Genomic DNA, 13,493 nt, shown 5'->3' on the forward strand with positions numbered 1-13,493 from the left:
GCTATAAGGCCCAATTTAATTTGTTAATTTTCGATCATTTTTTATCAGAAGGATCAAAATTATTACAAATTCAAAATATAAAGAACTAAAATTGACATTCATAATTGTGGGACTAATTTTACTACTCTATACATATATGAGGAATTTTGCACTTTTACCTTTATTGAATCCATAACATGCATATAATATTTTTTTTAATAAATGGAATATATATGAATTTGTGAAAGAAAATTCAATTCAAAAGAGGAGTTTGTAAGCAAATTTTAAAAGTTGAACATAATTTTGAATATACAGATAACGGGTAAATATCAATTTTAGTTTCTTAATTATGTCACTTATTTAGATTTGGTTACTCACGTTTTTTTCTCACGGGACTTAGTCCCTCACCGTCAAAGATTCTATTAAATTTGTTAGTTTTAACGGGTGTTTAACTGCGAGAACTAAATTTGATGAAATTTTAAAATGTGAAGGGTTAAGTCTGATAAGGAAAAAACGTAAAGAATTAAAATCGAATAAATGACATCAGTGAGGAACCATAAAGTAATATTTATCTAGGAAGAAGCATTATTGTTTGATGATAGATCAATTTTAAATAATTTCAAATAGTTTAACTGGTTTCTCATTCTACCATGAAAAATGAGAACAATTTATTCACACTACCATAATGATTTATCCTTATTTTCCTCTACTTCAGCTCAAATTTGCTGAGTTAATTCTAAAGCTAATGAGAGAAGAGGACAAACCTGAACAAGTTATGATCAGTTCCCAAACATGGTATAAAGTGTCATAACCGGAACATCAATCTTTGTCTATTCCTACTCCAATTTCTTCTGATAATCAAAATTATCCGTTCTCTCACTAGAATGCAGCTTCAAAACCTCTCCCTCCCTAGAACCCTAAACCCTCAACTCTCTCCCTTTCACTTCTCCTTTCCCCCCAAATTCCACAATCCTCTTCTCAGAACGCTACCCCGAATTCGTCCTTTTGCCGCGAGTCTGAGGTCTCCGACAATCCACGCACTGACCCCTAAACCCGAATTCTCCCGCCGAAATGCCAACCAGCGCTCGGACCTCCGGTCATTCGCCGGACGGAGCAAAGGGAAACCCGGTGGCTCCTCTACCGGCCGTATCGAGGGCGACGCGGAGCTCCGCCGAGAGGCTAAGCGGAATGCTCGTCGGAAAAGCAAGAAAATGGCGGAGAGCCTATTTTACAGGATGAAGAATCCCCACAAGAATTACCCGGATAACTTCTCTGAGGATGAGCTCCAAATGATCGGTCTGGGCTATGATAGGATGGTTAGGTTCATGGACAAGGATGACCCCAACTTAAAGCATCCGTACGATTGGTACAAATACGGTGAATTTGGACCCTATTCTTGGCGTGGTCTGGTATTGGGTGACCCTATTCGTGGGAGTTTTTCTGATGAACGGGTGACCATGATTGGCGAGGTTAGGGATCAAGAGGAGTGGGAAAAGATCGAACAGCACGATATGGCCACAGATTTTCAGAAAAGACTGGATGCTATGGATAAGAACAAGGGATTGAGGTACTTCTGGGTGTTTGTTAGGCATCCGAAATGGAGGGTTTCTGATTTGCCTTGGCAGCAGTGGACTTTGGTGTGTGAGGTGGCACTCGAGGCAGGGGATCAGAGGTTGGATAAATGGACTTTGATGGGGAGGCTTGGGAATAAGGCGCGGGCAATGATTACCCAGTGTGCAGCCTGGATGAGGCCAGACATAATATATGTGCAGAGGCCGGTTTATCAATGCAGATTTGAGCCTCAGGATGAATTTTTCGCGGCATTAGCACCACTGCTTGACCCAGAAACTGAGGAGGATTACATGTGTGAGCTGGTGAATGATGATGGAAGCGTGGAGATGTGTACGTATTTTGGTGGGCTGTGTAAGATTGTGAGAGTGAACCCAAAGGCATTTGTGGATGATGTGGTTAAGGGATTTGAGAAGCTGAGTGATGAGAAGAAGTCCAAGTGTTTGGAGTTTTTGTTGAACAATCATCCGGTGATGTTGTTGCATCCATATACAAAGGAGTGGAAGGCGAAGTTGGAGGAAATGGAGTTGGGTTGTGATGCACCTGATGATGATGATAATCATGGTGGTAACGAGGGGGATAATGAGATCATTGATTGGATTGAGGATGACGGCAATGATGATGGTGGTGATATTGATGAAGTGAATGAGGATGATGACGATTATGGCGTTTCAGATGCTGTCATTCTTGATGCAAAAGGAAATGGGGATGAGGGGTTAGGAATCCAGGAAGACGAGGATCCAGAACCAGAAAAAGATGCTAGGTATTGGGACGAGGAGTTCAAGAAGGCAATAAAAAGCAACGAAGCTATGGAAAAGCTTGTAGAGCGAAGTGCAGAGATATCTAACAAGTTCTATGAGAAACAACTCAAGTCAATGCAGAAGCAAACAAGACAAACTTCAGGTGACGGAGATGAACTGGAAATGCGAGGTAGAAGGGCTAAAGTGAGTCCACAAGAATGGAAGTTGCTCGGCTATGGTCCATATAGGAAGAAGATCAGCAAGAGTAAGATCCCTCCCGGCTTGTTCTTACGTGCTGCCGTTAGACCATTTACCTACAGAAATCTTGTTAAGGAGATTGTCCTGACAAGACATGCAATTGTGGAAGGTGAGATTGGTAGGAAGAGGTAAAGCCTTTTTGCTTGTAGATGACTAAGTATGGTTCTTCTCAACGTTATTGAGATTATGAACTGATAGGCATGTATTATTTACTTAATTCAAGGAACAAAACGTTCCCAAATTCCTAAAATGAATGGCAGTGAGACTCAAAACACCGTCGTGACTTTGCCTTTCGTTGTCTGATGTTTTGACATCAAGTTTAATGGAGATAAGGTGGAAGCAGAATTCATCTTGGAATGAGTTACTATTTAGCCATTTACATTTCCCACAACTTTTCCCTCCGCATCATTACATATCAGCAGCCGAATATTTGGGGCACAACACAGAGCAGGTTGCATATTTGACAACCTTAACGGACTTCAGTTTTTAGGAGCAACTGCAATATCCACAAAAAGGTCACACCATCAAACTGGAGGCTGGAATTTTTTGAACTTTGGAATTATATTTTTTTGGCTCCAGACTGAACTTCTTCAACATGTTAACGATACATTGTTACTTTTGGCTTTTGATAATCATTTTATTTTATGATTACATCCCCATCTCTTGAAGTTTAATGTAATTATACGTAAATTTTTTGTGGTTTAAGAAGTTATATATAGTATTGTTAACGTTTGTTTTTTTTCTAACAAATAGATCCATTTGTTTGTTAAAAATTACCCAATTGAAGATATTAACAAAAAAGTTAATGAAAATTTACATTTACTCAATCAATCAAATCTTTGTAAACAAGCTATCCTTATAAATGTGAATATGCCTACTCTAATGCACTAGCATGTCGAAATGAATGCAATAATTTATTAATAAATTAATTAGAGAAAAATCTGGATTTTTTATTTAATTTTTTTGTTATATCACAAAATTTATTGAATTTTGACTAATGTAGAGAAATAAAAACAAATGTTATGAGTATTAGATATAATATCCTAAATTACAACAGGTCTGCATATATTATATCAAATTTTAGGGAGGGCATTGTAATTATCCCGAATTATAACTACTAATATTATAGGGTGGAAAATTATAATAGTAGTAAATGTAAGGATCAAAGTAAAATTTTCCAATTTTCTACTGCACCTCTGGTTGTGTGTCAATCGGAGTAATCTCGGTCGCCAATTCTGTCACCCAAATCCTGAAGCAGGGGCTCGAAGAATCAAGACTTTGTCAATTCCGAATCTCTGATTGTTCCTTCGATGACTGCACCGCAAATGGACCCGCAATACGAACAAAGGCTCAGAGACGAGATCATTTACCTTCACTCCCTCTGGCACCAAGGCCCCCCTACAGCAGCCGCGCCCGTCTCCTCCACCGCCGTTCGCCACCAGTTGCAGCCCGCAAAAGCAACCCAATTCAAAAAAGAGACGAAACGTAGAGGCGAAAGTGGGAAAAAGTCCACGAAGAAGCCCAACAACGCCACCCCAGAATCTAAATCATCTCCCTGGACTGAATGGCCGTGCCCCACCCCTCCACCGCCGGATTCCGCCACCGGATGGCCCAGTCTGGAAGCAAAATCCGATGCGAAGACGCTCTCGCTCTCCCCCGAAGAACAGTCGAAATTGGCTGCAAAACGTGCCCACCAGCATGCCGTCAAGGTTGTCCATGAATTCTTTATGAGTAATAGCGCTGATGATTCTGATGGAATTGATAGTAGTAGCGATGAGGATGACGAATTGATGGAGGAAGACGATGGGCGCAAGGAGTACAATTTTTTTTTAAAGGTGTTTAAGGAGGATGCCGTGTTGAGGGGGTATTATGAGAAGAATTTCGCTAAAGGGAAATTTAGTTGTCTGGTGTGTGGTGCTTTGGGGGGAAAGAAAACAGGAAAGAAGTTTAAGGGTTGCCTGCCTCTCGTGCAACATTCGTTCACCATTGCCAAGACGAATAAGAAGAAAGCGCATAGGGCATTTGGGCAAGCTGTTTGTAAGGTTCTTGGTTGGGACATTGATCAGCTTCCTGCCATTGTTTCTTTGCTCAGTGATAAATCCAGCGAGACTCTGGTGATTAGTCATTATAAAAAACAGTATTTTGGGATGACAATGAAACTTTTGCTGGTTATGAATGATTTTGTTTCTGCAGGGCAATGTCATTAGTGAAAACAAGGATAGCTCAACAAATATCGTGAACAATAATGATTCTATAGTAGGTAATAATGGCGAAGGAGTGCCAGAACGTGGTTCTATTGCTACTGGAACTTTGCCCAACTGTGAGGAAGGAGATATGGTATGTTTTGTTGGAAATGTTTGAGTTTGTTCTGAAGATCGAGTCTGTCTTAGTTCTTACTTGATGAGATTCAAGAAGGTTGACGAGTGTTGTGCTGTACTTGAACATTTTGTTTGTACAGAATTCCATGATGTGTCCTGATGCTGGTAAAAACTCAGAAGATATTGGCATGGTGCATCTGCATAATGCGGAGGAGCCTGCAGCAGAGGAGTTATCTAGCATGAATGTAGTGATTCTTTCTCTCAGGTTTTATTCTCATATGGTTTGTCCATAGTCTTATCTTGTTAGATGGTGTATGATTCCTGTGATGAATGATTATGGGAGTTAATATCAAACAGCAAGCAAATTATCTGATAAAGTTGACTGTGGCAGTGAATAATCTTCAATTCTCATTTGTGTGGGCTCATGTCTTTCTCAGTGCTCTTCTTGGAATCATATCTTGCTTTACTTTTTCTGAGTTGGGTTATTAAATAGAACGTGAGTAGCAGACCCTGTGAATTTGAAGATAAATTTGGAAACATGTGATACCTATTGTGCTAATTTATGAAAGACATGCTGACTTGGCTTTCATATCCTTGTGCATGAAACTGACGTAGAGCTGGATCTGTTGTGGCATTTGAGTTTGTGTGATTCTTAACTGCAGAAACTTGAGAGGATTGAAGAGGGATTTTTGTGCTGTACTTGACTTTGTTGCTTGTACAGGATTCTTTGACGTGTCCTGATGCCGATAAAAACTTGGAAAATCCTGGCATGGTACATCCACATAATATGGAGGAGCCTGCAGCACAGTGGTTGACTAGTGTGAGCGTCTTGATATTTTCTGTTTCCTTTTATTTCTATATAGTTTATTTCCTTTCCTGCATAGTTTTATCTCATCAGGTGGCATGTGCACCCTGTGATGAATGATTCCAGGGCATAATACCAAACAGCAATCAAGATTAACGCAGTAGTAGATAACCTACATTTCTATCCATCATAGTGTTCTTCTTGGAATAATTACTTGTTCTTTTTTTAGCTGATAGTTCGATTTTAAATACGAGGTGAGTAGCAGAGCATATTCAAGGATAAAAATTCTGGTTTTACATGATACTATTATAGTATGCAAATTGATAGACTTACTAACTTGACTCTTATATGTTTACTCATGCATGCAACTGAAGAAAAAATCTGGTACAATGTACATGAGGGATCCTTTCTCTTAAGAAAAAGAGTAGATGTAGTTGGAGATGTTTGAGACTGTTTGGTGTGTGAATTTGTGTTATTGTGTAACTGTAGAAAGCTGAGAGGGTTAAGGAGTAATTTCGTCAGTGTACCTGACGTTGTTTCTTCTACAGAATTCTTTGACGAGGCCTAAGAACTTGGAAATTTTCTCTTAAGAAAAAGAGTAGATGTAGTTGGAGATGTTTGATGTGTTAATTTTTGTTATTTTGTAACTGCAGAAAGTTGAGAGGGTTGAGGAGCGCTTCCCTCATTGTACCTGACTTTGTTTCTTGTACAGAATTCTTTGACGAGGCCTGATGCTGATAAAAACTTGGCAAATCATGGCATGCCAGATCCATGTAACTCACAGGAGCCTGCAGTAAAGGGGTCGACTAGTGTGAGTGTCTTTATTATTTTTGTTTCCTTTTATTCCTCTATCTGATTATGCATAGTTTTGTCTTGTCTGCGACACATGATTACAATGATGGCATGATTTGGGAGCCAACATCAAACAACTAGCAACATTCGGATGAAGCCAACTGTTTCACTCGATAACCCATACCTATACCTTTGCCTCATATCTTCCTTAGTCTTCTTCTTGGAATCGTATCTTGCTTTTATTTTCCTCATAGTTGGGTATTAAGTTAGAAATAAGCAGCAGAGCCCATGACTTCCAAAAAGATAAATCTAGAAGCAAATGCGACTACATTCTGTTAATTGCACGGCTTCCTAACTTCACATGTTTTTTCGTGCATGAAACTGAAGAAAAAATCTAGTATAGCGCACGTGCAGACTCTCTCTGTAAAAAGCATGGTACAATATAGTGAAGATGTTTGAGGTCATTTCTTAATGGTAGGAGTTTGAGAGGGGTGCGTTTTCTGTTATGAATTTAACTTTGTTGCTTGTGGATAGTTCTTTAACATGTCCTGATGCTGGTAAAAAACTTCAAAAATCTTTGAATGGTGCATCCACATAAAGTTTAGGTGCCTGGAGCAGAACCCGTGAATGGATAGATAAATTTGAAGCACATGATGATACTTTATTATGATAATTTATGAAAGAGAAAGACTGCCTAACTTGAATCTTGTATGTTTACTTGTGCATACAACATACAACTGCAGAAAAGATCCAGTAAGATGTACATAGGAGAGCCGATCTCTTGATAAGTTCTGAAACGCTTATGTCAAGTTTAGCTGATTTTACAACAGCAATTTGATGGTTGGATATTTTAAGTTCAGCATCAAGTTTCTATACGACAATTTGTCTGTGAGACAGCCCCATAGAATGTGAGGAGAGGTGGGGGCAGGACAGCAGCAGAATTGAACATTTCCTGAAAAGTTCTAGCGATTGTCAACATAGAGGTCGTATTACCAAGTGGTATGATTAGCAAGCCATGAACTACTTTGCCTACAATACTAATTTTTACACTGTGACTCATCAAAATGAAGAGTCCAAGATAGTGGTCATCATCTACCACTGCTCAGCTCTTATCCTACTTTTCTATTTTCCTTTTTTTTTTTCTATTCTTTATTCTATCTTCCTCATTCTTCTTTTGTAATACTCTTTCTAGTTCCCATGTGACCTCCCTTCCACCTCTGTCAACATCATTAGACGTTCATCTCCAAACTTTTTCCTATATGGCTCCCAACCAGCCACCACCTCTCCCATGAAACAAATCAACTTCCCACCCCTCCACCACTCTCCAGCAGCCTGAAGCTGTCCAATGATACTGTAGAAGAGACAGTTCTGATACTTATAAATTCCTTCCAGAAAGTTATGGTACGGTTCAATTAAAGAATGGTACTGTATAGGAACTAAGGATGCTGTTAATTGCGGTTTAGTAATTGATAAGCTATCATCATGGTGCATACTGAACTTTTATCATCATGTTTAAGTTAACCTCTTGATACAACAATGAGATTCTTGAGTTAATGTTTTGTTACAAATGGTAGATTTTTGCTTGGTGTAGGTGCCTCTCGATGGAAATAATGGTATCGGTAATGAAACGCAAGATCTGCAGATGGGCAATGGCGTGCTTCATGGAAATTACGGTGACGGTAACGAAATGCAAGATCTGCAGATGCGCAATGGCATTCTTGGTGGAAATAATGGTGTTCGTAACGAAATGCAAGATCTGCAGATGGGTAATGGCGTTCTTGACTGTCCAGACGGTGTCGGTAACGAGATGCAAGATCTGCATATGGGCAATGGCGTTCTTGACGGTCCAAAAGAAGATAATGAAATCAAAACTTGAGAGTTTAATTCTCTCTCTCCGTGTGGTTTGGTACAGATTTAGAACTTTCAAGTTTTAACCAGCTGATTGATGATAAGCTATAGGCTATAGTAGTCTATGTGTGCACATTGGAATTACCATAACTATGTTATGAAACAATGAACTGATACAACAACCTGACGTCCCTTTAGAAGCAAAGGATAGTTTTAGAATTTCCAAATACTTCCTCCTTCTTTTTGTGTTAGGAGGCTATCTATTCAAATTTGTATAGAATAGGAATTTATATATATATATATATATATGTATATTGTTTTCCAAGGTAATTCTCCATCCCCTCCCCTGCCAAACTAAATACCATATAGTTTCAATTCTCATGCCACCTAAATTCTTGAATATGAAAAGTGATCACTATCATTATTAATTTCAAATCAAAATATTATATTCAAGAAAATGAATAAAATAGAAAATCACTGTTGAAATTGTCACATATTTATATTTGTGGAATTCAAACTTGTAATTTTTTAATCGTGACATGTTAATCTTACTATTGGAGAGATTCGATCTTTATTGACACAACAGCTACTATCTTTTATTGGGGACCATCTATTACTTTATTCTAATTTAAAATAATTCTTTAAAAATAATAATAGTAATACCATTAATTCTGGACAAGTAGAATGGTACAAAATATTTAAAAAATGATATTTTATAATTTAATAAATCATAATAAAAGTTGGTGGTATCAATTTCAGCTTTTAATGGTAGATATTTCTCAAGGAAGCAAAAAGGCATATAGACAGCATAGATAGTAGATAAGTATAAGCATAAGTATCCATCAGCATCAGCATCACCATCACCCCCAAATCCAATTCCCAAAAGATACATAATATATTCTGTGCCCTTGCGGGATAACACAAACGCGTTCCCAAACACCCCCCAATTCCCATACCACTCATCTCATCTATATCTACATAACCCAAATATCAATCGCCTCCTTCCCTTTTCCCAACACACGTACCCCCTATTTACTCCAGATTGAGCGTGCGCTGAAATGGCAGGAATTTCTCAGGACTGGGAGCCGGTGGTGATCCGAAAGAAGGCACCCACCGCTGCCGCTAGGAAGGATGAGAAAGCCGTCAACGCTGCTCGCCGCGCCGGAGCGGAGATTGAAACCGTCAAAAAATGTGCGTAATTCCTCTTCTCCTCTTTCTTCCCCTGTGTTTGATTTAGGTTTTTAAAGTTGTTTAATATGGCGGTTTTATTTTGGCGTTTATTTTTGTCTAGGGCAACTCTTTGTAATGTTGGAGATTAGTTATGGAGCGATATAATCATTTCTTATCTTATGCGGTTTCCTGAAAATTAATTTATATGCTATGATATTATATTTCTTGCTTGGTATTTAGTTGTGATTACTGTTTTATTTTTCATTTTACCGATTTATCATGTTATGCTGCTGAAGCTGAAGGCGAGAGCTTAACTTTGCAGGTCCTATAAATTTGTGAACTGTTTGCAAATTATATGCTGGATGGAAAATTTTGTAATAACTCAGGTGTTTGTCTTATACCATGAGATCCAGCTTAGATAGCTGACTATAAATTTGTAATGCAGCAAATGCGGGGACGAACAAGGCTGCCTCAAGTGGCACCTCCTTGAACACCAGGAAACTCGATGAAGACACAGAAAATCTTGCTCGTGAGTTTAAATATTTGCTTGCTTGTTGCACTCAATTGAGTTAGTTATATTTTTCCATTCCACATGATAATTATTTGGAGTTGATTAGATTCTTTCGTCAATATTTTTGGATGTTCACTATTTCATTTTTTCTTTTTTGTTTTGTGAGGGGGCTCCCCCACCCTGCCCGTCCAAAAAAAAGAGGGAGAGAGAGACAGAATGATTTGAATCTTTTCATTTCATTTCAGACTTAGTATAGTTTTGTTTAGTAATCAAGAAGATATGAAAAGTTAGGTTTTTTACTACAAACTAATATTTTTAATTATCACTTAATGACAGCTGAAAATTGTGGACTTCTTGCGTCTACATACCAAATATCTGTGGTATTGGACCTTCTCATTTCTGCTTTTGTTTAGGATGACGAAGATAAGGAACCTGTTGATCCCACTCCACAATTGGTTATTACTTTCTTGATGAGTCAAATATCAATCTTATGTGTAAATGAAAAAATATTTCTTAGTTTTGGGGGACCAACATGGAGATTGAATTAGCATACCACCAATATGACCCCCCTCTACAAGATACCGGATTAAAAATTAGTAGTATAATGTACAATGTCATGTTATATCTGCTTAATGGTAAGAAATTATTTTTCTAGTGGGACACCAAACAAAACTAATTCCTGAAAAAGGACTGCGAGGTTCTGAGCCTGTTGAGGGTTTTTATTATATGTTTGAGTCTAATCGTGGCTTAGATTTGTTGAGTAAAGAATCAAGTAGAGGGGCATCAAATCACGTAGGTTTTCCACAGTTGACCAGTGAAATTCCCGTTAGGCCCAACTAATCTCATTTTTATCCATATAAATTAAGGAAAACTCTCTCTTTGTAGTCTTTATTGTTTGCTGTATAAGCAGATTTCAATTACTAAATTTGTTCAAGTTTGAACTTTAAAGCCTGCTGTAGTTTCTTTTATTATTTACCAAATCTTTGTCTAAGAATAAAGGATTGACTTTGCATATTAATAATTTTCTGATTACAAGGGTTTGGTTGGGCAAATATGAGTAAATGTACCCCTAAATAATTTGGTAATATAGTAATATGTCATAGATATTTCAATTCAACGTATATGAGTTAAGCACGATTGTTTTTTCTAAGAATTGGTTGAATAAATTCCATATTTGAACAGTCTGTTGAATCCTTACTGGAATTATCCTTATACCCATAGAACACGTGATAGAAGACAACTTACTAGAATGTTGAGATATTATGGTGGCTAGAACCCTTCAAGCATAATTGCATGGATATATTATGTAGTAGTAAATGTAACATTATATAGTCATTCTCTACAAGTGGCCCCTCTGTTGATATATTGACCTTATAACAGATGAGAAGGTTCCCACTGAATTAAAGAAGGCAATCATGCAAGCTCGAATGGACATGAAGCTGACACAAGCTCAACTTGCTCAGGTATGTCCTCTGTTTCATGTTCTCTGATGGATGTGTTTCAAAAGAAGCTGGAGCTTTTTACAAATTAACCTACATGGTGGCATGCAGTTAATAAATGAGAAACCCCAGATCATACAGGAATATGAATCTGGAAAAGCAATACCCAATCAGCAGATCATTTCCAAACTGGAGAGGGCTCTTGGTGCAAAACTGCGTGGAAAGAAATGAAAAATTGTAGGGATGATAGTCGGCGTTCTGCACTTCCATTGCCCTTGGAGTCGTACAAGTGGTGGTGTACATGAACTTTTCCCTTTTCTTTTCCGTTTGGTTACTGTATTACTCGTATGACAGGACTCGAAAGATGGTTTTTGGTTTCCTTGTGAAACGTGATGTTCTGCTGCTGAAAATAGAAGAATCCTCCTAACTTATGCTTATAAATCTTCAGTTTGTTCAATGGTTGCTTCTTGTCAACATACTCCATTGTCACTGCCACAATCTCCGCTGCATAGAGTCTTGAATTATGTCGATTATATTTCGATTCCTATCTCATGCTTGTGATAGAGGAATTGATAAGATATTAAACAGCAATTGCTAAAAGGAAAAAATGTGAGTCATTGGTATCTTTGCTGGTCTTATCTTCAGAACCAGCGGAATCAGAATTTGTGTGCGCAATGGGGAAGAGAAGCCAGAAAGGAAATTTACACTTTACGATCTACTAGTGGCCTGATCGTGCATAGGATAGGCAGGTCCATGGATAGAGTTTTACGGTATTCATGTTCAGAAATTATATTCGATACCCATATATCTATATCCTACTCAATAGATAAAATAGGTGCAGGCTTTTGCACCAATGAGGATGCGTTTTGATTTTATTATCCTCAAATACCCAGGAGAATGAGTAAAGTTTAATATCCTAAATTATTTACTTGTTCATTAATTTAAAATCATTGCATTTATAAACGTTTAGCTAGACCAATTGAATGTATTTACATAAACTCTCAAAACTACTAAATCTTGTATGATCCTGTTAATTTGAATCAAATTTGCAGGACAATTCTTGATTAACTTTTTGATAGAATCAATTGAAACCCAACTTAATAGTTTTGAAAATAAAAAATATAAATGAAATTAAATTCGTTAAACTCATTTAATGCACGAAATAGATCAAATCTGATGAAACTCGGAATCGTGGAAAATCATCAAATCAAAGCTCGACACAAATTCAAATAGGTTTAGGAAAGAATAAGTTAAAGCTCAGGAAATATTATTAATAAATTAATTTAATAACATATTTTTGTAATATCGATACAAAAATTACACATTTTTAAGAGATTTTATCGCTTGATTTTAATGTAAATTTAAAATTTAAGAAAATATATTTTTTGGAACCTATTCCGCTAAAAGAAAAAGAAAAAACAAAAAAGTAATGGGTGATCCGTTCCTCCTAAACTTGGTCTCACCCCTTTCCATCAATGGCTTGTTATTATTGTCATAAACTAATTTCCCCAACCGTTTGCAATAGGAATAACTGAGGTTCAAATTTGGTTCGTCTCCTTACTTTGATTTCAGGTTCTAAATCTCTTAAATTATTTGTAGCCACAAATCCGGTGAGAACACCACTGGCAAGATCCTATTATAGTCGCTTGATGTTTAAGTTAATAAAATTATTTAGAAAAAAAAGAAACCACCTAGAAATTTACAAAGGTAGCAAAAGTGGTGCGGCCATGTGATTATCAGGTTTGCTAAATTGCACGACTAAATGATTCCGATTTGATCCAACGGTTGAGGAGATCAGTACATGCACGGTGATCCATCCTCGTCCAACTTGAAACATAAACACAAGCACCAACTTGAAACATAAACACAAGCACCAAAGTTGTTTACTCTCATTACTTGAAAAACTTTATGTAATAAACGTACAATAAGAGCATGTACATATATATATATTTGTCAATCAAACTGTCAACAAGAGCAAAGGCAGGAAACAATTTCCTACGAATCAAGTCTCTCAATCCAGACACAGCTTATATTACTCGCATGCCAGTTTCGTCCCAAAGCTGG

At 37.5% G+C, this 13,493-nt stretch overlaps 4 protein-coding genes across 4 annotated transcripts in view; 3 read left to right on the plus strand and 1 right to left on the minus strand.

The window, feature by feature from the left end:
• Positions 725-2,818, plus strand: LOC105165446. The gene has a single exon (XM_011084461.2). It carries the CDS (start codon positions 864-866, stop codon positions 2,676-2,678), a length of 1,815 nt encoding a protein of 604 aa, XP_011082763.1. The 5' UTR covers positions 725-863; the 3' UTR covers positions 2,679-2,818.
• Positions 3,627-8,598, plus strand: LOC105165447. Its single transcript, XM_011084462.2, has 6 exons — positions 3,627-4,660; positions 4,740-4,883; positions 5,005-5,109; positions 5,586-5,684; positions 6,382-6,480; positions 8,053-8,598. Exons 1-6 carry the CDS (start codon positions 3,857-3,859, stop codon positions 8,335-8,337), a joined length of 1,536 nt encoding a protein of 511 aa, XP_011082764.1. The 5' UTR covers positions 3,627-3,856; the 3' UTR covers positions 8,338-8,598.
• Positions 9,231-11,886, plus strand: LOC105165448 (multiprotein-bridging factor 1b-like). The gene is made up of 4 exons (XM_011084463.2): positions 9,231-9,500; positions 9,925-10,008; positions 11,371-11,453; positions 11,541-11,886. Exons 1-4 carry the CDS (start codon positions 9,368-9,370, stop codon positions 11,658-11,660), a joined length of 420 nt encoding a protein of 139 aa, XP_011082765.1. The 5' UTR covers positions 9,231-9,367; the 3' UTR covers positions 11,661-11,886.
• LOC105165449 (tubby-like F-box protein 7) overlaps positions 13,283-13,493 on the minus strand; it is a gene marked incomplete in the record, with an annotated part of 3,746 nt that continues 3,535 nt past the window's right edge. Inside the window, 1 exon segment of the mRNA XM_011084465.2 lies at positions 13,283-13,493. Coding sequence (XP_011082767.1) covers positions 13,462-13,493 — 32 coding nt within the window.

This window comes from Sesamum indicum, linkage group LG6 (assembly GCF_000512975.1).
Source record: "Sesamum indicum cultivar Zhongzhi No. 13 linkage group LG6, S_indicum_v1.0, whole genome shotgun sequence".
Lineage (NCBI taxonomy): Eukaryota > Viridiplantae > Streptophyta > Magnoliopsida > Lamiales > Pedaliaceae > Sesamum > Sesamum indicum.